This window comes from Saimiri boliviensis, chromosome 5, assembly GCF_048565385.1.
Source record: "Saimiri boliviensis isolate mSaiBol1 chromosome 5, mSaiBol1.pri, whole genome shotgun sequence".
NCBI classification, from domain to species: domain Eukaryota; kingdom Metazoa; phylum Chordata; class Mammalia; order Primates; family Cebidae; genus Saimiri; species Saimiri boliviensis.
The window spans coordinates 68,932,190-68,957,944 of record NC_133453.1 but is presented as its reverse complement, the minus strand read 5'-3'; the positions used below and the strand labels follow the sequence as shown (position 1 = coordinate 68,957,944).

General features: G+C 43.8%; 1 protein-coding gene across 2 annotated transcripts in view; it reads left to right on the top strand.

Moving 5' to 3' along the window:
- Positions 1-25,755, top strand: part of GAD1 (glutamate decarboxylase 1) — a 43,218-nt gene that overhangs the window by 7,331 nt on the left and 10,132 nt on the right. For both annotated transcript variants that reach the window (XM_010352256.3, XM_074399492.1), the window contains exons 4-12: positions 4,543-4,701; positions 6,347-6,589; positions 11,585-11,675; positions 18,131-18,243; positions 19,562-19,677; positions 19,761-19,840; positions 20,064-20,118; positions 21,757-21,873; positions 23,380-23,444. In XM_010352256.3, coding sequence (XP_010350558.1) covers positions 4,543-4,701; positions 6,347-6,589; positions 11,585-11,675; positions 18,131-18,243; positions 19,562-19,677; positions 19,761-19,840; positions 20,064-20,118; positions 21,757-21,873; positions 23,380-23,444 — 1,039 coding nt within the window. The remainder of the gene's footprint in view (positions 1-4,542; positions 4,702-6,346; positions 6,590-11,584; positions 11,676-18,130; positions 18,244-19,561; positions 19,678-19,760; positions 19,841-20,063; positions 20,119-21,756; positions 21,874-23,379; positions 23,445-25,755) is intronic.

The following is a 25,755-nucleotide window of genomic DNA, read 5'->3' as shown; positions in this document are numbered from 1 at the left end:
TAGTCTGTTGAGGAGAAGTTGCCTCGGACTAAAATGCTCTGGTTTTGGGGCCACAGGTTTAGGAGGCTTCTCATTAGGTTTGATTCTGAAAGAAAACAAAACACCAAGAGGGTTTATTTTCCACATCTTGAGACAACTCTTTGGCTTTCCATTTTAATCTAGTGGAGACAGAGTGCGGTCTTTGGTGTTGGCTCTGGGTCCACAGCTCCTTGCCTGCCTACACACACACACCCCTCATCCCTGGAGGGATGGACCTGGAGGGTCCCTTCTTGACTTGACCATCCAGGTTGGTTTGACCTTTCACATTAAGAGAGCAAAGGAATTCATGATCCTCTTCCCATTTTCAAATCCATTGCCCTGGATGACTCTCAGAAGCAACCTTAATGGCTTGCCAAAATTCCACCCCCACCCACTCTCTCCCTGCTCTTCCCCCAAAGCCCCAGAATGAAGCTGCAAGGAAGGCCCTGGGCCCCACTGGGAGTAGGTACCCTTAGCTCTGGAGGCAGAGTCCCCCCGGGGGAGCCTAATCAGCTAGAAAAAAGCCATGGTCTTGCCAAGAGCTGGAGTGTGGCTGCAGGCATGGTGGTATGACCTAAATACCAAGAGTTGAAGGGATCCCTAAGTTCTGGCTCGGGGCTCTGCTAACTTCCCAGGGTGTCCTTGGGCTTCTGTCACTTATCTCTTGCTGCCAGTTACAGTCCCTGAGCTGTTTTATTTAGCCTACACTGTGTGTGTGTGTGTGTGTGTGTGTGTGTGTCTGTGTGTGTGTGTGTGTTTAATTTTGTATCAATTGCCAAACCTTAAAAATAGAGAGATTTCAAGTGTTCTCTTTTTCTGGTTTATCTTGAGAAAAATGGGTGGGGTAGGAAATGAGGGGAAAACATGGCAGGTGCTGTTAGCCCATGAAAATCAGAAAAAGAGGCCATAGTGGCTCACATCTGTAATCCCAACACTTTTGGGAGGCCAAGGTGAGGCTAGGGGTTTGAGACCAGCCTGAGCAAGATAGGGGGACCCCATCTCTACAAAAACTTTTAAAAAATATTAGCCAGGTGTGGTGGCTGCATGCCTTCAGTCCTCGCTACTCAGGAGGATGAGGCAGGAGGATTGCTTGAGCCCAGGAGTTTGAGATTATAATGAACTGCAATGGCACCACTACAGTCCAGTCTGGACAATAGCAATAGAGTGTGACTCTGTCTCAAAAAAAAAAAAAAAGAGAGAGAGAGAAAAGCAAAGCAAAACAAAACAAAAAAGAAAACGAGCCCCTCCGTCTATGCTTCCAATTGCATGCCATAGCTTGGTGAACAGAGAATGTGCTGATGTGCTGGGCGTCAGCTCCCACATGCCCTGTTGGCCGAAGGTGCTTATGCCATAGACAGCTCAGAGCCCCACTTGGCAACTGGCTGGAGCCAGGTGCTTTCCAGCTACGCATGCGTCTGCACACATGCACACACACATACACACACACTCTCTCACTGGGCCCCATAAGCCTTTCAGTTTGGCAGCAGGGTGAGGAACCCACAGCAGGAGCTCCTCTCAGCTCAGAGGTGGAGTCATGCCTGGGCTCCCCTGTTCTTCTCCTGTTGAGGCTGGCTGGAGTGCTAGCACTCAACCAAACACAATACAGCTTTGCCTCTCCTCAGCCTTCCTCTTTGCCTCTAAGAATGTAAAGCTCTGTGACTGGTTACCCACAGGCTTATACCAGGTCCTCGCAGCTGGTGTGTAGAGCAAGAGGGAGTACGGTCTGCTTCATTCTCTGGGACCCGTGCTTCCAGGACCCCTTGCTAGCCAGCGAAATTGTCAAGGCACTGACCTCCATGTCATCCACCACCTCTCCATCCTTGGAGAGTTCCTTTCAGGGCCTCTCAGAGCCAGGGGAGATCTGGATCATCTACATTTCTGAGGATGCCAGTATTTTAGAAAACAGACACCTTCCTTAATAAAAATATATATTACATGTTTACATTGGCAAATTAATTGTTTTTTTAACATAAATTATGATGCAGTGTAAGTGTGCTATTCCTAAAATAATTACAGGATTTAGAGAGGATTCTGATTCCTACTACATTACTGGAAATGCAGCCCAAGGAATGGGATGCAGGTTTAAAGCTGTGTCATAGGGCCAGGTGCGGTGGCTCTTGCCTATAATCCCAGTATTTTGGGAGGCCAAGGCGGGTGGATCACCTGAAGTTGGGAGTTCGAGACCAGCCTGACCAATATGATGAAACCCCATCTCTACTAAAAATACAAAACTCAGCTGGATGGGGTGGTGGGTGCCTGTAATCCCAACGACTCAGGAGGCTGAGGCAGGAGAATCGCATGAACCTGGGAGGCAGAGGTTTCAGTGAGCCAAGATTCGGCCACCGCACTCAAAAAAAAATAAAAACAAATCTATGTCATAATGATCATCGGAGAGCCTGTGTCAAAACCTCAAACCGGGGTCCCGCTTCCTCAGCTGCCCAGAAGGAAGGGGCTTCAAGGTGAGGAGACCCAGGGAGTGAGTCAGACGCCTAACCAGATGTCCGGGACGACAGAGTGGAGTTCAGCTGGGTAGGACCTCACCGCTTGAGGCCACATGGGTTTGGTCTTTCAAGTCTGGCAAATTCCACAGCGCTGTGTTCTGGGACAAGAGTTCAAGCGCCAGCCAATCTGCATTCCTCTGGCCAGTGAGCGCTGGCTCCTGGTTCTAGACTTTGAAGACTTGGAGGAGGAATTCAGGAAGTAGGCAAAGGAATATGGAAAAGGGTACAACCCCATCTTTATACCCAAGTGTGGGGCTCTGTTAACAATGTTTTTCCCGTCTCGTGTCCTATTGGGCTTTAGTAATAAATGTAAAAGGTGCTGGGAACAACAAAAAGCCTAGTGCATCTGCTTTCCCATTTTTCCCTCCAAAAATAGCCCCTGGCTCCCTTGTGTGGGAGGATTCTAATCACCGCAGCCTTCCCCAGCATCCATCCTCCTCCCACCCATCAGCATTGAATTGTAGTCCTGGGAAGCAAAGCTGAATTCTCCAGATTAATTTGCCTTTTTGTGCCTCTTGGGACTTTCTTCCAAGTCTGTCTTGTGACATGTGTGACTCCCCAAGGATCTTGGTATTTACAGAGACAGCTTTGGAGTCATCAAGAAGCTTAGAACATTTTCCTCTTTTCAGTGTGTAGCATTTTGGGCTAAGACTGAGGCTGAATTGAAGGAGGAGAAGCCAAAGGAAAGAGCAGACATGCGGGCCCGGAGCCCACAGGGGATGGTGGAGATGAGGAGGGGAGTGTGCTCCACGCGGCCGGGTTCTCCTGCTCTTCTGGCTCAACCTTCCTTCCCCCTTTGCTGCTGGGAAGGTTTGTCCTGCTCACCTCAGGCGGGAGAACTTTCCACTCCCTCCGAGGAGCAGAGGTGAGGGGCTGAGCATCCTGCCCTGAGTTCAGAAGTCATCTCTGTGGAGTTCTTGCATGACTATCTTTATTCCAGCATTGGTCACCATCTGCCAGGCTGTAGGCTCCTGGAGGGCAGGGGATCTGTCCCACTCAGCTTTCTCAGTCCCCCAGCCTAGATGCTTAGCAAAGTGCTTTTGTACAACATGCTCAATAAGTACTTGTAGAGTTAAATGGCAACACACAGAAGACTGAAGTTTTCTTTGTCTCCCAATACCTTTATTCAAGGAGAGGGGGTGGTACAAGAAAAGCCACGTTCAAGTTTGCATTCAGAAAAATACCACTCATTTTCAACCCTGTGAGCATTAGCTGGTGCTGGAGGAAAGTATCTGCTGTAATTCTCAGTGTTGGACCTCACTTCTCCTTCTGCTGTCCTCACCCCTCCTCCTTCTGCTGTCCTCCCTCTGCTGTCTTCACCCCTCCTCCCTCTGCTGTCCTCGCCCTCCTCCCTCTGCTGCCCTCGCCCTCCCCAGTCTGCTTTCCTCACCCTCTTCCCTCTGCTATCATCTCCCTCCTCCCTCTGCTGTCCTTGCCCTTCTCCCTCTGCTGTCCTCGCCCTCCTCCCTCTGCTGTCCTCGCCCTCCTCCCTCTGCTGTCCTCGCCCTCCTCCCTCTGCTGTCCTCACCTCTCCTCCTCCCTCTGCAGTCCTCGCCCTCCTCAGTCTGCTTTCCTCACCCTCCTCCCTCAGCTGTCCTCACCTCTCGTCCTCCCTCTGCTCTTCTCTCCCCTCCTCCTTCTGGTTATACAGCCCATAAACAGTGCTGACACCATCTTCTCAGATTGTGTCTTCTTTAAAGCCCCATCCTGGGGCTGGTCACTGGAGTGGAAGCTGTCCAACTTACTTAATTGTGAGTTCACTGTCACATTCAGAGAGGAGAATGGGCTTCACTTACTGTTGTTCTCTCTTGCATGACTGGGTCTTTGCCACTGATGACACTTGGCACTGCTCCCCTCCGCCTGAAGGCGAGCAGTGCCAGAGCCACTATATTTAAAATGCAGACACTCCCTCCTCTTCTCAGAAGGAACAAGAGCCCTACTTGGGGAGTTAATTCACCCCGCAGCTGACCCTCAGGGGCTGGCAGTTCGGAGCACTCTCTCTGACCAGCTTCTTGTGCCATAGGCTTCTTGCAAAGGACCAACAGCCTGGAAGAGAAGAGTCGCCTTGTGAGCGCCTTCAAGGAGAGGCAGTCCTCCAAGAACCTGCTTTCCTGTGAAAACAGCGACCGGGATGGCCGCTTCCGGCGCACGGAGACCGACTTCTCCAACCTGTTTGCTCGAGGTAGTCCCTGCCCCACTCCTGCCCCAGTGCTTGCCAGTAGATTTCTTTTATTATTATTATACTTTAAGTTCTGGGTACATGTGCAGAACATGCAGTTTGTTACATAGGTATACACGTGCCATGGCAGTTTGCTGCGCCCGTCAAGCCATCATCTACGTTAGGTATTTCTCCTAATGTTCTCCCTCCCCTAGCCCCCCCACCCCTCAACAGTCCCCAGTGTGTGATGTTCCCCTCCCTGTCCATGTGTTCTCATTGTTCAACTCCCACTTAGGAGTGAGAACCTGCGGTGTGTGGTTTTCTGTTCTTGTGTCAGTTTGCTGAGAATGATGGTTAGCCAGATTTCTTATTTGAGTTTCCTGACTTTTTCCTGCAATTTTACCTCTTTTATCAATAAGTGTTATTACTTTCTCTGCACCCACATGAAACTGGTTTTCTGACTTTGTGGGAGTATAATCGACTCCCTCTCTCCCTCCCTGCTGCCTGGGTCTCCATCATTTTGGAAACTGAATGAGGGCAGTCAATAAAAGTCAACTCTAAAGACACTCGAGGGAACAAATACGGATTCATAGACTCTCAGAGTCGAAGGAACCTTACATATAAGAACATCTAATGATTTCCTTAATAGCATTTATCCTGCAAGACTGGCCACACACACACACACACACACACACACACAAAATCACACAGTGGGAAGTTGCATGCTGGGGCTCTGAACCAAGGAGTGTCCTGGAATCTGCCTCCCTTTCGGAGGCCTTTCCCTAACCCCTGCTGCCCCACAACTCTGGTCTCAGGAGGTGCTTTACCGTCTCTCCCAAACAGCTCACAGGTAGATCCACTGCCATCCCATTCCATGAATTCCCCACAGGGCCACGGAAGCCAGACCAGAGTGTTAAACAAGATGACTCTAAAACCTGAGAGCTAATGCAGGGAGTCACAGAGTATTGTGCACAGCCGCACAGCTGCACTGCCTGTGAGCTGCGGAATTGGGCCCCTACAGCTTTTTTCCTCACCTAACCTCTAGCCTGATGACTGCAGAGCCTGTCACCCAAAGTCCTCTCTGGATATCTCAAAGTCCAGGCCCAAAAGGATGAAGTCAAGAAGAGGCTGGGGTTCCCTGTCCCACTTCTTGAGCCCCATCTTCCAGCTCCAGTTTCCACCAAAGGCCAAGAAACTGGATATCGCCAAGGGCCACCCTCTTCAGGGGGAAACCTCAGTCTCTACCCACAGAGGACTTACCCTCTGATGCCAACAGACCAAGCACATCAGAACACCCAACCAGATGGACAGGGACATGCCTGATCCCAGGGGAGCACAACAGACGCCCCCTCCATCACACTCCTCACAGGTGTCCATTCAACCTGCAAATGACAACTGCAGTCACAGGTGGTTCATGGCTTCTCGGAGCACTTCACTCCATCTCTGAGGATCGTGTCAGAAAGACTATGAACCCCCAGAAAGCATGCACAAAACTTCTGCATATGTGCATTTTTCTGGGGATGTGGTACACCAGATTCTCAGTGCACATACATATCCCAGAATAGAATCAGGTCCTATAAAGATAGTGTGGATAATCTGGGGGGTCTCTGGGCTGAAGAAATCTAGACAGGAGGCAGGTGATAACCATTCATTGCTCTTCCCCATTCAGATCTGCTTCCGGCTAAGAACGGCGAGGAGCAAACCGTGCAGTTCCTCCTGGAAGTGGTGGACATACTCCTTAACTATGTCCGCAAGACATTTGATCGCTCCACCAAGGTGCTGGACTTCCATCACCCACACCAGTTGCTGGAAGGCATGGAGGGCTTCAACTTGGAGCTCTCTGACCACCCCGAGTCCCTGGAGCAGATCCTGGTTGACTGCAGAGACACCTTGAAGTATGGGGTTCGCACAGGTAAGGGGGAGAGCCGGGTAGACAAGTAGTGGCAACTTTGGCCTCCGTCTCACCCTTGTCAGTGTTGGAGGAAAACACAGCCCTGGTGAGGGAAGGTGGCAAAGTGCCCAGTGAGCACAAGAACAAGCTTGGGCGGTAACCGTTGGTGGAGGGCTCTGACCCAGGCAAAAGTTTATCAGCATGTATCATGCTCAAAGTAGATCAAAAAGATACAGATACATGGTGCTACGTCAAGTTCTGTATAAAGAGTTTTCATTCTGGCCAAGCATGATGGCTCATGCCTGTAATCCCAGCACTTTGGGAGGCCAAGCTGGGCAGAAAACTTGAGCTCAGGGGTTCAAGACCAGCCTGGGCAACATGGTGAAACCTTGTCTCTACCAAGGTAAATAGAGAAACCTTGTCTCTATTTATGTTTATGTACAAAAAAATTAAAATTATCTGGGCATGGTGGCATACACCTGTAGTCCCAGCTACTCAGGAGGCTGAGACCAAGAGGCAGAGGCTGCAGTGAACCAAGATCATGCCACTGTACTCCAGCCTGTGCAACAGATTGAGACCCTATCTCAAAAAAAAAAAAAAATTAAAAAAATAAAAAAGGAAGAATTTTTATTCTTGGATTAGGCTATTCACAACCTAAAGAGCAGAATGACCCATCCTCTGCTTCTTTTCTTGTCTCTATTTTCAGGTCAATTTCATTCTGATAAATCCTGCCCTTGCCTGTCCCTGACACTGGGGGAAATTGGGCTATTTCCCCTGACCTTCTATATTAGTTTTCTAGGACTGCCATTATAAGTGACTACAAATTGGATGGCTCGAATCAATAGAAATTTGTTCTCTCACAGTTCTGGAGGCTGGAATTTAAAATCAAGGTGCCAGCTATGTTCTTTCTGATGGCTGTTGGAGAGGATCCATCCTTTGCCTCTACCAGCTTCCAGGGGTTGTGAGCGTTCCCTGGCATCTGTTGGCTTGTAGATGCGTCACTCCAACCTCTGCCTTCACGTCACATGGCCTTCTCCCTGTGTGTGTCCACATTTCCCTTTCTTCATAAGAATGCCAGTCGTTGGATTAAGCCCCACCCCAATCCAGTATGACCTCATCTGTACATGATTACATCCTCAAAGACCCAATTTCCAAATAAGGTCACATTCATAGGAAACAGGGATTAGGACTTGAACACACTTAAATTGAACACAATTTAACCCATGACACCTTTTATTGGCTAGGCCAAAAAGACAGACACACACACACACACACACACACACACACACACACACACACACACACACTTCTCATTCTGCTGCAACTTCTGGAGTTTAGGACACTCTGAGTCACCAGATTCTATTTCCAGTGCGAGTCCTTGAGGATGATGTCCTTTCTCCTCCTTTTCATGTTCCAGGAGCCCTCTCTAATCAGCAATCTTCATCAAAGCAGTTGCTTTCCAATTGCCTCACATCCAAGAACTTTGGGGCCTCTGTCTGAGATGCTCAGAAATAGCTCAGACTGTGGATTAAGCCCAGGAATGAAGCAGTGGTTTCTTCTCCCTACAACTCTCTCCACACTACAGTCTGGCTTTCCTGAGCCCTTAGGCAGAAAGATCTAGAAGAACAGACAGTCCCTAGCATAGCTGCCACCACCGGGGAAGCCCCAAGGCCACACTGGCATCCCGAGTTCTTTTTTCTTCTTGGTCTCTCCTTCTCCTTCATTTTCCCTCTCATTCTTCCTTGTCATTTGAAGATAGATTTAAGACTGAGACTGGAAGGATGGTGGTGATAGAGCTGAGTAAGACTATTGGATGTCAAAAACAAAGTGTTATAATGAAATAATGATGCTGGCCAGAGACATTTTTTGAAATGAGGAATCCCAGAGAGCCGCTGAGGTCTGCCAACACCAGTGGAATAAGTGCAGCTTCATTAAACAACTGCTGGATACACAAGACTCAATGACATGTACAAAGTCCATGTGGTTTGCTTTTTAAAGAAAAGCACTCTATCAATTTACATTTAGTTACTTCTTATCTTGGTCAGCTAGCTAATCTATTCCTGATGGAAAGCAAATAGTGTTATTTGGCTGCATTTTAAAAAGCATCAGAATTCCTCATATATGTTTAGCTGGACTTGCTTTGGTCTGATTGTTTGAATTTTGTCAGTCGTTCTACGCCTGCTTTCTCAGAGAAATGGGAATGATATCATGCATTATGGCAGCCCAGAATGGCATTGTCCCTCAAATAAAAATAAATGATTTTGTCATAGTATCATCTAATATCATCTGAAAAACTGAAGCATCTTGTGGTCAGAGAAAACATGGACAGGCCCGGCCAAGTGGCTCACACCTGTAATCCCATCACATCAGCAGGCTGGCCAGTGGATCATGTGAGCTCAGGAGTTCAAGACTAGCCTGAGCAAAACCCCATCTCTACCAAAAATACAAAAATTAGCCAGATGTGGTGGCATGCACCTGTGATCCCAGCTACTCTGGAGGCTGAAGTGGGAGGATGGATTGAGCCTGGGAGGTGAAGGTTGCAGTGAGCTGAGATTGCCCCACTGCACCCCTCCAGCATGGGTGACGGCTGTTTAAGAAAAGAAAAGAAAGCACTGACTTTTATATGAACCCACTTAGGTACTTAGCCTGCAAACATTCATTTTTATTCCTCAGAGTTGCTTCATGGGGCAGATATTTGCCTTTACAGAGTTCACAGTCTTCCAAACAATGTGAAACCTGCTGCATCTCAGAATGTGACCCTGATAAAAGCATGCTATTGCTGTGGCGTCAGAACAGCTCCTGGTCGCTGATGTGGAATTTAAGCATAGACACAGGATCAATAGGATACACCCCACAGGTAGCTACACACAGTAGATAATATTTTTAAAGGATATTAATGCATTAATATTCAGCCAAAATAATGAATTGAGCTTTAATAGTGAAAACATACTGATACAGGTATAGTCTGTGAAGAGATGATGATGGCATTTAGAAATTTCTCTGTAAATCAACAAAAGTCTTCTTTTAAAAAAATGAACTATCATATAGAGATTCTCTAGGAACAGCCACTAGTCAGCCTTCAGCCACAGCAGCTACTTCAGTGATTTGTAGATATGCTGGACTCCCTTCGAGCAGTATGGAAAATTTTAAACTTATACAAAAGCAGAATCCTATAATGAACCCTATATACCTAATGCCCTACTTTAACTATCATCAGCTTTTTACCTGTACCTCCATCAAACTCCCCATCACCTATATTCCATGAAAGCAAATCCCCAACATAATATTATTGTATTCATATTCATTCTTAAGAACTTTAAAACAAAACCCCACAATGTCATTGTCATACCTGAAAAAAAACCCACAAAATTTATAGCTCCTTAATACAATGAAACATTTAGTCAGTTTTTAAATTTCCAATTGTATCATGAATGTCATAAAGGTTTTCCTTTTGTTAAACTCATTTGAATCAGGATCCAAATAAGTCTCTTACATGCATTTGGTTTCCATGTGTCCTAATCAAGAGATCCCCCACCTCAACTCTTCTTTTTTTCTTATAGTTTATTTGTAGAAAAACTTTACTTTAAAAAATAATTCTTTCCCTCTCCCCCTACCTGAATTTAGGCTATGAGCGGCCCAGCACCATATCTATCGTCTGTTATTGTCATCCAGTATAGAGAACTGAAATTGAAATGTAAAACTATTTTGTTACTTGATAGAAATTCTGGTAGATATAAGATTTGGGGACATAAGGTTGTAACCATAAGCTAAAAATCAAATTTTGGAGGACTTGTGTCCTTTATATTTTAGTGGACAAACAGATACTTTTTCACTTTGTGTTAATCTCTCTCTTTGTCCATCTTTGGTCTCTGCCAAGCTGGGTGGTTTTGTTACATTATCAAATAGTATGATTGCATTTATTTACTATTCAGTCTTGTCTTAAAATGAAGTGTTTATTGTTAAAAGTTTTTAAATGGATATTGCTTATATATTTTAATGGCTTTCAACAAAATGTGTTGTTTCAGAACATCTCAAAGATTCTGTTGGAAATGAGCAAAGTAGAGTAATATGGCACCATTTAACAATTTAGGATACTCCACATGAATACCTAGAATCTGGCCCCATACTTAAACTAAGTTTACTAGTTATGCTTCTTTTATTTTTCTCTTAAAATCAGTATGATTTTGTGAGGGCTCTTAAGATGCCGAGGTTGGTATCTTCTGATATCAGAAGTCATAGTCCAGATGTTCTGAATCACATCTAGGGAAGAATAGACCTTCTCAGAGAGGAGAGTTAGACCAGGAACATTCTAACACTAGCTCTCTGACAGTTTTTTGTCCCCCCAGAGGCAAAGGCAATTTCCACTGGAAACACAGCAGTCAGCATATCTTTCTAACACCAGTTCCCAGCCACACGTCCCAAGATAAATCTATTGCGTTGACTCCTTCCTGACAGCTGAGCCAAGCCTGCTGATGTGGAGTTGAATTTTCCATTGAATGCTAAGTTGGCAAAAACTTGGCAACAATCCTGAATTTGCTGAGAGCAAAGCCTGTTAAAGCATACTGTGGGTTACACAGGGATTTAGAGTTACGTAGTAAAAACAATTATTTCACCAACAACTCAATGAGTGAAATAGGCTGTGTCTAACCATTTCACAGAGGAGAGCTAGGTCGTCTCAGCCATAAACTTAATTTAAAGGTCACCTGACTATATATATAGTGTCAAAACACATCAAAACACAAAACACTGGAAAGCATGATTTGTTTCATGATATTAGATATTATTTAAAAGCATGATACTTTAGAAACATTGAAGTTTGGGGGGCATCATGAATGCTAATGGTTGGTATAGGGTGGGTCAACCTGCCCTTCCTTCTCCAGTATCTTTGAGCAGCCCTATCCAACATATCACTGGGATGGAAGCCCCATCAGTGTGACCCAGTGGGGCAGGCCATTTCTCTTGAAGATAGGTTAAGAAATCTGCATTTGCCTTGATGCTTTTCTGTTACCTCTCTAGGTCATCCTCGATTTTTCAATCAGCTCTCCACTGGATTGGATATCATTGGTCTAGCCGGAGAATGGCTGACATCAACTGCCAATACCAATATGTAAGTCCCACACACCGTTTTCATGTGTGACTACGGCTTGTTGCTTTAAAAGTCCAGTTTCAATGGTGCTCTTTTATTTAAGTTGCCGTGGTCATTTTTTCTCTGAAAATCTTTAGGTTTATCACAGTTCTGCTTTAATGGTAAATACCTGATAAACTATTTTTCAATTTAATAATGCAATTTACAAGCTCATAGAAAAGTAGATTACAAAACTGAATTTAGGTGAAAGGGTAGTATTGCTTAAAAGGAGAAATTTCATTTGATATCAAGATAGAAGGTAAATTGTCCATTTTTCTTAAACAAACTGCTCTCAGTCAGAAAACCTGAAGGGCACTTAAAATTATAAAGTGACCCACATGTATTCTAAAGCTGTTTAATGCTGTGAGTCAAAATACTTAACTACATTCAGAAAAGTTTCGATTAATTAAGGATTCCTGTTTTCTTGGCTAATTTAAAACAACAGTGACAAATTTTAAAAAGCAAATGTGACAAGTGAAGCCTTTGGTGCTAAAAAGCGTAAAAGATTAAACTGATTGAAAAACTAAAATGGTTTTCATGCTCCCTGCTCACAAGTCATGGTTAGCGTCACGGAGTGTCCATGTTGGGTCACTGAGATTTGGAAGGGCCAAGAGCAATTCAGGTCAGAGATACAGTTGCTTGGAATTCAAACAAAAAGCTCCATTTAGCAATCTTTCCTGTATTGTGACTTTTGAGATAAAAATATACCATCTAGCACAGGCATCACGGTAGACTTACTTATAACTTGGGAAAAGACACTAATGCTTAATTGTAGTATCTAACACTAAGGAACAGTTTAAATTAGGAAATATAGTTGTTTTTAACTCAACTATTTGGAAAATAAGTGAGAAAAACAGAGTAAAAGATACATATCTATTAAAGTCCAAGTACCTATATTAACATAGGCACTGAATTCACTCAGCACCTTTATGTGTGTGTTCTTTAGGGCTCTCAGCTGCTATATATATCTCCAATTGGAGATATATATATATATATCTCCAATCTCAAGGTAAATAAGGGACCTCCTCCCTTTGAACCACTTATGACCAAATGCTCTTCAACCAGAAAAATCCCACAAATTCTCCTTTTTTGGTTTGTGTTCATAAAACCAAAGTCCCTTCCTCTTCTTTTAGCTCAGCTGCAAAACACTAAAATGTGTTCCAGCCATCTGAGGTCAAGACCAATCTAACTAAAGACACACAGTAATTGTAGCTATACTGAATGGTAGATATTTATAAAATAGGATCCGATTCTAACAGATCGATAGAGAAGGTTATTTAAAATGGCAAAATAGTTTCTGTCAGTTCTAGAGACAAGGCATTGCCTGAAGAAGCAATAACTATTATCTGGAAATTGTTCTAAGCCAGTTCCCCTGGAAGATCATGAAATGTGGCGGCACTGTCAGAAGCTGAGGCAGAATTTGCTCCCTTGTGACAACTCCGTCTCCAGTTGGAAACGGCATTCAAAATAAGTCTGGGAAAGAATGGCAAAAGGATCTTTCTTTGGCAGTGCAGGATTTATTTAGTGATAATGCCTGGTTTTTGGTCCTGTACTCTCATTGAGTTCAGGTGGCACCTGACATAGAGAATAAGAACTATATTCCTCAGTATAGTTTCTTTGAAAGAATGATCGAATAAACTGACTCAAGTGCAAAGTGCAAGGCCTCTGACTATTAGAATAGAAAGACCATAGGTCAGGCGCAGTGGCTCATGTCTGTAATCCCAGCACTTTGGGAGGCCAAGGTGGGTGGATCACCTGAGGTCAGGTGTTCAAGGCCGGCCTGGCCAACAAGGTGAAACCCATGTCTACCAAAAACACAAAAATTAGCCAGGCATGGTGGCGGGAGCCTGTAATCCCAGCTACTCAGGAGGCTGAGGCAGGAGAATCGCTTGAGCCTGGGAGGTGGAGGCTGCAGTGAGCTGAGATGTATGCCTCTGCACTCCAGCCTGGGAGACAGAGCGAGACACCATCTCAAAAAAAAATAAAAAAATAGAAGTCTATGTTTGTGCCTTTACACCTGCTTTTGCACGTAGCTTTGAAGTATGTTCTTCTTCTAAACAAGGACCCAATGAAGATCCAAAGAAAACTTTACAAATGTGTAGTTGTCCAAGGCACATACAGCTCTTTTCCGCCAACACAGGGCCACCAGGCACAACTGTGCAGGTTGAGCAGGGCCCAAGTGTAAATATCAGCCTGCCCTCAATACTTGATGGCAATATATAATCATAATGGCAAAATCTATCACAACCCTTTGCTATGAGGTTATGATTTCAAGCATCTAGCACTTTGTTTTCTAGAAAATATCCAGGAGAAATTCTCTATGGGGGTTATTCGTCATTATACCCCACTGGGCAGGTCGTTAGAGAGGAGCCCACAGTAAGCAGTTCTCATTTGTCAGGGAAGAGCAGCTGGGATGTAAAGGACCTGGAATTCTGATGAAACACACTAACTGGGAGATCTTAAAACAAATCACTGTATTTCTCTGAGCCTCAGTTTCCTCATCAGGAAAATGGAGGATAAGATTATCCATCCTGCAGACTGCTTCGGAAGACTAAAAATGGCTCCAGTCCTAAGTGCCTAGTGTATACAAGGTACAGAGTGCGCGCCTCGGAAAGGCAGCCACCACACAGGTCACTGCTGCTATTTGAGACCCTCCTGAGTCTTTTATTTCTGTCTCTCATCATCTGGACAGCAGAGGGTTTTCCTAAGCTCCCCTCAGCTATGTTACCTTTTAAGGTGAAGATGTGCTACCTGCCACATCTGTAAGGAGAGGAATATCAGGATAGAGTCAGCATGGAAGATTATTTCTTTCTCTCATTAAAGAAGTTCCCAGTTTGACAGTCACCAGGGATCCAGATTTTGTGTGCCTTTCTAATCCCTATTGTAGCACGTGGCTCCCACTCTGAAAGTTGCATCATGGTGCAGGCTGGCTGCTAGAGCTCTAGCCATCAATCCTGTGTTCCAGAACTCAGAAAGGAGAGAGGGAGGGAGGGAGGGAGGAAGGGAGGAAGGGAGGAAGGGAGGAAGGGGGGAAGGGGGGAAGGAAGGAAGGAGGAAAAGAAGGAAGGAAGGAAAGGGAAAAGAAGGGAGGGAGGGAAGGAGGAAGGGAGGGAGGGAGGGAGGGAGGGAGGGAGGGAGGAAAAAGGAAGGAAGGGCGGACAAAAGAGACATACTCCTTTCTGATTAAAAATAAAATTAAAAATCCTTCTCAGGAGTCTCACACATTTCCATAACACCTCTTTAGCTAGAACTTAGTCCATGACCACACCAAAAAGAGAGTAGAAAATACAGTCTTTGGTCAGAGTGAACTGCAACCCTAAATAAAATTTAACAGAGCAAAGAAAAATTGATATGGCTAGCAGCAAGCAGACTCTGCCACATAGGACCTACAGCTTGTTGACAATCAATTTGCCTCCATTCTGAGTGAACCCCTCTGGGAAGGTGAGTTGAACCCCTGAAAAGGGGCTGACTCACTTCCCTACTGGGAATATAGACATGCTTAAAATGCTCTTTTAGTGTCGCTCCGTGAACACCACCATCCTACTGTTTTACATCCTTACTTCCAATCCCGCATTCTTATGCTTCAACCCAGAACTTCCGGAAGGTTTAGCATCTGGTTCTGACTCTGAAATGTAATCTTAGACTTTGACTTTAGCATCTAACCAGCTTCTTCTGAATTCATATTTGACCTTTGATCTCTTGACTTCATTTGCTTCCATCTGTCATTTACTAAAAGGGTACCCAACCTGGAGTCCAGGTTGCAAGAGAGGAATCTCCTATAGTTCTATACAAAATGATGTGCCTATCTTCAGTTTTTACCTGGAGAGAGGAACTGCAGATTTCCTAAGATTCCCAAAGGAGTCTGTGATCCCAATAAGGTGAAGAACCACTGGGCACAGTAGCTCAGAATTTTGGGAGGCCAAGGTGGATCACTTGAGGCCAAGAGTTCAAGACCAGCCTGGACAACATAGTGAGACCTCCATCTCTAAATAAAATACAAAAAAAAAAATTAAAACTGTTTTAGGTGAACTACAAGGCCTTCTTTAAGGCTGTGGGGCAGCTGTGCAGATTGTAAACATGGCCCAGGATGGGGCGGCAGGGTCAGAAGACGTGTCAGGAATGAAGAACTCCATGTCAGCCCATTTGCCAGGCGTGACTGTGGATCGGCAGCCATGGACCGATATACCAGCTTTCAGGAAAGCGTGTCAGGACTAAGCTCAGGAGTCGGGAGAAGAATGGAAAATTGGTCCTTTAGACTCAGGCAGGGACTATCAGACAGGATGCAGCTAAGGCCAAGAATCAGATGCTAGATTCATCCTAGTAGGTTTCCTCCTCAAGGTTGAGAAAGGTTTCTTTTTAGTACATAGGATGTCACCTGGCAGAGAATAGTCACTCAGTATTTGTTTAATAGAACCAAAAGAAAGTTTAAGAATCAGGTACCTGGCATAGATAACGGAACCTGAAATAGATGAGATCAGTTAGTCTCATGATCAAACTCTCTAGACTCTTCCTCCTGAGAGTAATGGCCATGTTCCTGGTCCTTAGGGAGGCTAATTCATGCAAACCTTGGGCCTTATTTGATTTGAATCATGAAGCATGGAGTTGGACCTATGCCTGATATTCAGTCCCTATCCCTCCCCCTTGTCTATGTGGTTCCTGCCTGGACAACACTGACTTTGACTCTAAGTCAGCTTTCATCCAGTCTTTGATGTGGTTCCGATATTATGGTATGTGATTTTGTTTGTTCCTTGCCTTACTCCAGAGAGCTTTCTTATATGGTACTGGGAGACTGTAGCACATACACTATGCCCGGTATCTCCCCACCATGCAAACATTTTTGCCATTTCAATATTTCCAAAAATCAGCAGAACCGTTAACAACACATTTGTTCAAGAATGGTTAGAAGCCCATCGTGAGTTTGCCTCTTGGTACACTCGGCAGCACAGGCTAAACCAGGAATCCTTCTCTTCTTCTTCCTTTGTCAGGCCATCAGACATGAGGGAGTGTTGGTTGCTACGGTGATGGGGCTCAGAGCAGAACCAAAGCATGATTGTGACCTCCAGAGGTGATGGTAACTGCACACATGGTTTCCGAGGGTCTTCCTAAATTTCCAGGCGCCTCCCAAGGAAAATGGACATATTCTTTTTGGAAACAAAATGCTTCTACCAACATATCTGAGGATCCTTCAGGATCTTTTTTGTCTTCTTTTACCTCCATGTGATTGATTTGCCTGCTTTTTTCATCCACAATTAAAACTTAACTTCACCTGTGTCTCATGTACAGCAATAGTTATCTCGTCCTTACAAATAGCTTTTCTAAATCATTAAACAAGCAAGAATTCCCATTAGTCTTCAACATTAGCATTTGGCTGAAGCACGCTAAGCAGTGATAAAGCTTCCCATGTCACTTGGCTGAGTCAGTCATCTCTTTTCAGTGAGAATGGTCTGAGCCCAGCCTACAGACTCTAACGCTGAAGAATGCCAAGCAAAACCAAGAAAGACAAACAGCCTCAGAGCTTAGTAAATATCTTTTTGTTTTCTAGCTTAATTGTCTGTGGACAGATCTTCCTTGATTTTTCTGAGGCCCCACATTTGGTCTCATGATCTTGTTTCAATGACTAGTCTACCAGCCTGTGCCTCTGCATTGAATTGCTTTGAAAAGAGCATGGCTCGCTACTTTTAAATCAGTTTGTTAGAAGACAAATGTAACCCGCCAAGATAACGGATGCCCACAGCTAGCTGTGTAGGCCAGTTGACCATCTTGTTGTTATTTATAATTTGTAATTAGAAAATCATCCCTTATAATTATTCTTGACAGACATTGACTTCAGAGAGTTATAGAAACATAGCTGTCCTTGAGAATTATTAGTAGAAAAACCATGTAGATAATTATATTGAGATCTTTAAAATTTGGGTCAATATTTCCAATTATCTTCACAGTTAGCTTTTCAGATGTTTACATTATCTTTAAAAGATAGACTTTGGCTCTGGCTTTTATATATTCTACAAGTGTAAAACTGGCAGTCAGTTTTAAAAAAAAATTGTAAACCAATTTTATGTAGAACTTGGAATGCTTTTTTCAATTAACATTTGCATTTTCCTATAATCTTAGAGGTAAAAGGGACTCAGAAAAGGCATTTTCTTTCCTTCTGTTCCTCTGGGTGGACCATGCCTAAGATATTCCATTCAGATAAGAATCTATTTTGTTGGTGAAGTATCACAGGGCTGGCACTTCCACCACCTCTCTCAGCAACCCAGGCTGGTTTCTGACATTTTATGATCGGCGACTTAATGCATTTCCAGGAAATAGATCATATTAGTGGTTTTGAACAGCTTTTTAAAGAACCCAACTACAAATACTAAACCAATCCTATACTCCTAAAATAAGTGATTTGACTTCTTGATTTTCTTTCATCCTTTTTCTTACCACCTTTCCAGGTTTACATATGAAATTGCACCAGTGTTTGTCCTCATGGAACAAATAACACTTAAGAAGATGAGAGAGATAGTTGGATGGTCAAGTAAAGATGGTGATGGGATATTTTCTCCTGGTAGGTTTCTCTTCTCTTCCTCTCCTCAAGGTTTGGGATTCTTGAGAATACAAAATATGAAGTAGGTCTGTGGAAGAATAATGCTTTAAAAAAGTTTTTTGGATACTCTGACTTCCTATCTTTCTCAAGATGAAGGCTAGCAAAAGTGTTGCGTCCTATATGCATGAACAAAAGCTGCGCCTAAATCCATAAAAACTGACAAAGCCTGTGTCTAGATCATGCTAAGGAACCCCATCTTTTTGAGACAGGTTCTTAGTCTGTCACGTAGGCTAGAGTGCAGTGGTGTGATCCTAGCTCACTGCAGCCTCAAACTCCTGGGCTCAAGCAATCCTCCTGCTTCAGCTTCTCAAGTAGCTGGGACTATAGGCATGTGGCACCATGCCCAGCTGTTTTTAAATTTCTTTTGTAGAAACAAGGTCTCACTATTAAACAACTCCATTCTGTCAACAGCAGTTTGATTATGCTGGGGATCAGTGAATCAAGATTATTAATTGATTTATTTCAGCTAAAATAGTATATCTACTTTGAACCTCTAGTTTGAAGTAGATAAAATAAGAATTTTTAAAACAAGGATAGGTATTCTGATGGGGTCAGAGACAGTGTGATTGTGTACAAGGAAAAAAGAAGAAATAAGAATTGCAGTTATCTAGGTAATTGAAGCAGACCACAAATTTGCCAGTTTAATTGTCAGATCATTAATGTAAAATTAACTAGTTTGTGTTGGCCAAACATACATAGTTATGTCAGTTCTCCTTGTGTCTTTACTTAGGTAAACATGGGTTTGTTCTTATTTTAATAAACTTAGAGTTCTCCTAAATGACTCAGTAATTCAGTTGGGCTGAAGAGAGCACCTAGGCAAGTAACCAAGAAATGTCATTGTTTCTGTAGGCTCCATTACTCTTTCTCTCTCTCTCTCTCTGTCTTTCCGAACTCAGGGAACAGATACATCTTTGCTCGGTAAATAGGTTGAGCAGAAAGTAAAGCAGAAAGGTTATAACTCACTTATCCCTTTGCAGCCACTGCTGCTGCTACCTCTTATATTTCTGTCTAGACTTCAGGTGGAAAGGGCACTGAAGTACATGAATTACCTCCCGCCAAATTGCCTAGATAGCTTTGGTAATAAGTGTGACTACTTGTATTCCCAGGGTAAAGGGTCCAGTGGGAAGCCCCAGCAATAGGGAAGCCAGCAAAACCTATCAGGATATTATCCTTCCGCTTCCTGACCTCCCTTGTCTCTTGAGACACCAGCTCAGCGTTCGTTTTTAGAAACAGTAATGCAAGAGCCCCAACACCTCCCAATATGTCCGCTTGCTGACAGGGGGCGCCATATCCAACATGTACAGCATCATGGCTGCTCGCTACAAGTACTTCCCGGAAGTTAAGACAAAGGGCATGGCGGCTGTGCCCAAACTGGTCCTCTTCACCTCAGAACACGTGAGTCGGGGATGCTTTCTCATGGATAGTGGTGTTTTTCAGGGGACTCTCCAATTCTAACCTCGAGCCTCTGTTTGTTGCAGAGTCACTATTCCATAAAGAAAGCTGGGGCTGCACTTGGCTTTGGAACTGACAATGTGATTTTGATAAAGTGCAATGAAAGGTAGGCAGGGGAGAGTGAATATTAGGTTCTTGATGTATTAAATGTGTTCATCTGTTAAATTTGTTTTATTGTGCTTAAGGACTGGCTCAATACAGTGTGCCAAGCTGCTAATGATCTGTTGAAAATATCCGATTAAATTGCTTTTTGCTGCTGCTAAAGTTTTTTTCATGTGCAATCTCATTGATTCTTCATTTTAATTTCCCTCCTTTTCCAACAATTATAGGGGGAAGATAATTCCAGCTGATTTTGAGGCAAAAATTCTTGAAGCCAAACAGAAGGTAGGTACTCTGTGGTGCATCTAAACACCATTGAAAACACGTTTTAAAAAATACCTTCTTCCTGCCCTACATAAAAAATGTCCTTGATAAGAGACAGTTTTCTTGTGTTTCTAAAACTCTATTCTTAGATATGTGCTTATTTCCAACTTGTAAAATATTTTATTTTAAAGCTATGTCTATACAACATCAGGGTTGTTTTTTTTTTTAATGAAAAATGCAGTCATTAAACTATTTGTCCTGTCTTCATTGTGCCAAGTGATTGGTTTGATATTCTTCAATAAAATCAGCTACCTGAGCATCATGAAGATATAGCCTAATTGAAATTTTTACTTGCTACTTGTTGGATATTTTCTCATTTTAACAAATGCCATTTTAGCTTAGGATTCTGTTTAGCAAAGTGCTTCCATGCCCTGGCAGATGGCCCATGGTACTTGGCGAATCCGGCCTCAACAAACTCTATTAAACAACAACAACAAATCTCATAGAACAGATGTATCCACAAGTCAATGCCAGGTAGCTGTCAGGCCATTTACCAACACATGGTTGTTTTGGTTACATTCTTGTACCTCCTTCTCTTATTGTAGTTGTTTGCTGGGGTCTTGGCACAGGAGTTGGATCTAAGTGTTGTAAAGACTGAGCAAGGAGCAGAGGTAGAGCTGAGCTTCAGAAAAGCCTTAGAGGCTGGGTGCTGTGGCTCACACCTGTAATCCCAGCACTTTGGGAGGCTGAGGCAGGAGGATCCCTTGAGCCCAGGAATTTAAAACCAGCCTGGGCAACATAGGGTGACCCACATCTCTATAAAAATGTTTTTAAAATAGCCAAGTATGGTGGTGCATACCTGCAGCCCCAGCTACTCAGAAAGGTGAGGTGGGAGGATTGCTTGAGTTGGGGAGATAGAAGCTGAAGTGAGTCATGATCATGCCATGCATTCCAGCCTAGGTGACAGAGCAAGACCCTGTCTCAGAAAAAAAGAAAAGCTTAAGACTAACAGATTTCCCCAAACTTGTCTTAGATCTATTACTCTACTCCTTCATTTATTTTTTGTTTATGTCAACATTTCACCATGTCCACTGAGTGTATCAGCTTTCACAGTGTATAGAACCGTTTTAAATCATCAAACCCCACAATGTTTCAGTATAATTATTATGTCAATTCACTTAAAACAACAACCCCCTAAAACAATAATGCCCACATGATATTCAGAACTACCTGGCCATCATTCCAAACACTTATTATTACTCTTTCCTGCTTTACTTTTTGCCATATAATTTATTGCTATCAAACATATTATATATTTTGCTTATTTAATTTAGCTTATTATCTGTCACTTGCCACTAAAATGTAAACTCCACAATGACAGAATTCTTTATCAGTTGTGCTCACTACTGAGTCCCCAGCATCTACAGCAGGGCCCGGCACATAAAAGGCACTAAAAAAAAAAAAAATTGGTTGAATAAATGAATGAATGAGTGAGTGAATGAGCCAACAAAACACTACAAGACATAGGATCTGGTAACACTCAAGCTTTGCCAATTACCGTTAGAGATAAATGCTATGCAATTCTTCTGCTTCCTGTGGAAATCAGCAAATGAGAAAGGTCAAAAACACTAATCAGCCTATATCTGTCTTTCCTTGTAGGGATATGTTCCCTTTTATGTCAATGCAACTGCTGGCACGACTGTTTACGGAGCTTTTGATCCAATACAAGAGATTGCAGATATATGTGAGAAATATAACCTTTGGCTGCATGTCGATGTAAGTGCCATAACTCAGAGAGGCCCAGTCCATGTCGGGGGTGGAAGCAGCTCTTTTTTATGATTTGCCTCAAGCTTCTCCCCACACCCCAGCCAGCCCTCTCCCCATACCACATTAGTTCCAGTTCTTGTCTGGACCCTAGCCAGCCATTCACAGCTAGTACACACCACAAACCTGGAACATCCTCTGGGACTTATCCAGTTCCTTACCAGTCAATTGATGTCTTCTGTGGTTCATCCTAGAATATGGTCTCATCACCTTCCCAGGTAGCTTTGTTGGGACAAATGGCTACAGACTAAAATATAACTGATTTCAGAGGGAAAAAATAGAAGATACAATATACAGAGAATGGCCATGAATGTGAGCCCTCAGCTACCTGCCTTCAGTCCAGCCATCTATGACACTTCTCTTAAAAAGTGCATACCTGGCCAGTTGCGGTGGCTTATGCTGTAATCTTAACACTTTGGAAGGCTGAGGCAGGTAAATTACCTGAGGTCGAGAATTTGAGACCGGCCTGGCCAACATGGTGAAACCCCATCTCTACTAAAAATACAAAAATTAGCTGGGTGTGGTGGTGATGCCTATAATCCCAGCTACTTGGGAGGCTGAGGCAGGAGAAATGCTTGAACCTGGGAGACAGAGGTTGCAGTGAGCAGAGATCATGCCACTTCGCTCTAGCCTGGGTGAAACAGCGAAACACTGTCTCAAGAAAAAAAAAATAATTCGTATCTGCTACATTTAGGAAAAATAAGGCAGTGTATGGAAGGCATCATCAACTAAGAGATTTAGTCCCAAATTTTCCCAGGAACACAAAAGGTGCATTTTCACATGTGTGACTGGGTGTATTTTTTTTTTCTGTCTCTCTGCCCATTTTCTTAGGGATTTAACTTCTCATAATTGGCCAATAGTCCAATCTGCCTTGCTACTGAACTAATGACTAACAAAGGCTGTGTGTCACGTGGCATCCCAAGCTATTTAGTAAACATGCATCATGGTACCCACGAAAATGTCTTGTTTTATAAGCTGTTGTGAGACCTCCAAACCCAGCAGGAACTGCAACTTTTTGAGTGTTTCAGGAGCTGTTAAAATTCTACTCTGGAAAGAACCAGACAGCTGGCCTCAATTCTGGGGGCAGCTTCCAGAGTCACCCGGAGGGGGAACTCACTGTGTAGCTCTGGCTTCCCACAGCATATTGGGCTATTGGGCCATTGGAACTTTGAGTCTGGGAAGAACAGATATCACAGGCTCAGACCTGGCCTACCTGAATCACTCGTGCAGCTACTCTCCAGAGGAACTCTGAAAAAGAAATGACTAACAATGAAGAATCACAGCTGGTTAATCAATGTGGGCTCAACTTTTCAGAGAAACTTACGTTTTTCACTTTAGGCTTTCTTGCTCACATTTTACTAGAAGTGAGGAGTGACTAGTTTTAGATTCTTAAATGTCACTGCTTCCCCACACCCGCCCCCCCACCGCCACCCGCCTCACCTCTCCCTATCCCCACAGGCTGCCTGGGGAGGTGGGCTGCTCATGTCCAGGAAGCACCGCCATAAACTCAACGGCATAGAAAGGTAAGGGTCAGAGCTTGCCAGGCCTCCTTCCACCCAGCACATCAAGCAGACTATGCTCTGAGGTCAGCTTGCACCGCCCTGACCTGATTGCCAGCATCCGAACTAAGTTCACTTTAGTTCAGCAGGCATTTGTTGAACATTTATTGGATGATTGGTAACAAATGTGACTACTTGTATCCCCAGTTAAATGAATCCTGAAGGAGTTCACCATTTAGAAAAAGAGAAAGACAGGCCAGGTGTCATGGCTCACACCTGCAATCCCAACACTTTAGGAGGCTGAGGTGAGAGGATCACTTGAGCCTAAGAGTTTGAGACCAGCCTGGGCAACATAGTGAGACCATGTCTCTAATAACAATCAATCAATCAATGAGAAAGACAAGTAAACAAGTAGTTAGAACACAATGTGATAAGTGTAACAGGAGACAACTGCAGGTACCCAGGTAGGAGATGAGAGAGACTAACCAGTGAGGGAAACTGGAGGCCATCGGAGTTTGCCAAGGGCACAGGAAGGGCCACTAGTTCACGTTCCTCATCTTCCTCATCAAGCTTACTTGCAGAAAGGGCGGGACACTCCGCTCCTAACTTATTTTCTTTTTCACTGTTCAAGTTCAGTGGATGTTCTAGGCCAAATATGATTTTGACCTGACTCCTAAGTGCTGAGACATAATGAAGTCACATCGATTCATTGATTCATTCAGCATATATTTACTGAGCACCTGTCAGTTATCTGTCTTCCATCCAGCCACCTATGGTGCTTTTCTAAAAATATGTGCATCTGATAAATGCAGGAAAAAAGGCAGTATATGAAAGGTGCTATCAACTAAGAGATTTGCCCTCCTGAAGTTTACACTTCAGTGGGCTAGATGTTCATAACAAATATTTAATCTGTCTCATAGTAAAGAAAAATAAAACAGGGTTAGTGGCAAGGCATGCTGTTTCAGACAGGGTAGTCAGGCCTTCCTGAGGACGTGACATGTCAGCAGATACTGCGATAAAGGGAGACAGGAAGCAAGGCTATGAGGAAGAGTCTTCTGGGCAATGGGAGTGACAAGCGCCAAGGCCCTGAGGCAGGACAGTTCTTGGCAGGTGGGAGGATCATCAGAGAGGCCGGTGGGGCTGCAGCAAGGTGGGAGAGATAGGAGCAGACTAAGGAGGGAGGGGCGAACAGGGAGGAGGCAGCGGGAGAGCGCGTCCACGGCTTCGCTTATAGCCGGGACTCTGGCTTTTGTTACCTCTACTGTGCCTCCCCAAAGTTCTAACTCAGTTTTGAAAATCCAGTGTCAATATGGGTGAGACTGGCTCTGTGAAGTGGACAACCCCGTAACTTGGAGAATAATGTAAGAAAGCTGGGCCGGGCCCAGTGGCTCATGCTTGTAATCCCAGCACTTTGGGAGGCCAAGAAGGGCAGATCACTTAAGGTCAGGAGTTCAAGACCAGCCTAGCCAACATGGTAAAACCTGTCTCTACTAAAAATACAAAAAATAGCCGAGTGTGGTGGTGTACACCTGTAATCCTAGCTACTTAGGAGGCTGAGGCAGGAGAATCACTTGAACCTGGGAGGCAGAGGTTTCAGTGACACAAGATCATGCCACTGCACTCCAGCCTGGGTGACAGAACAAGACTCTGTCAGAAAGAAAGAGAGAAAGAAAGGAGAGAGAGAGAGAGAAATCTGGATAAGCCAAGCCAACTTAACTTTAGATTTCTCAGACCATGTTAATTTCCTATCTTTGAGTCTAGGAAAACTTGAAACATTTCACAAAAGACTTTTTCTTTTCTAACATTTTAAATCATATAAAGTCTTCTAAAGGAAATTGAATTCATATTATGTCTTAGTACTTTGCCTTTGTAGCAGCAAAGAATCATTTACCTCAAACCTTTAGGATATGCTGAAAAACCATTTAAGACATTTTATGAGACCTAAATGCAATTTTTTAATGTCTTGGTAAATGATAGCAATAAGAAATTTGATTAAAGTCACTATCTTTTAAATATGGCCTGACACTGATGCTTTTTAGTGAGCTAAGCACTTAGTTAACTTTCCTTGGACTTTTTCACAGGTCTCTTTCACAAAGGTTTTATCATACACCGAAGGGAAAGGTTCTTCAGACCTTCGTCTCTTCTCCTTGAAGCACAGTGCACACGTGCACTAAATTATTTTCTTAGGTTCTTTAACTAAAAGACCTAAGCAGGATGAAGAGGTTGAAAATCCACAGCAAGGGTTTAGTGCTAGGGAGAGCAGAGGTAGGATGATTCTGAGCCAGCCAATTGTTCTATCTGGTGGAAATGATCCTTCACAGGTATTCAAATACAG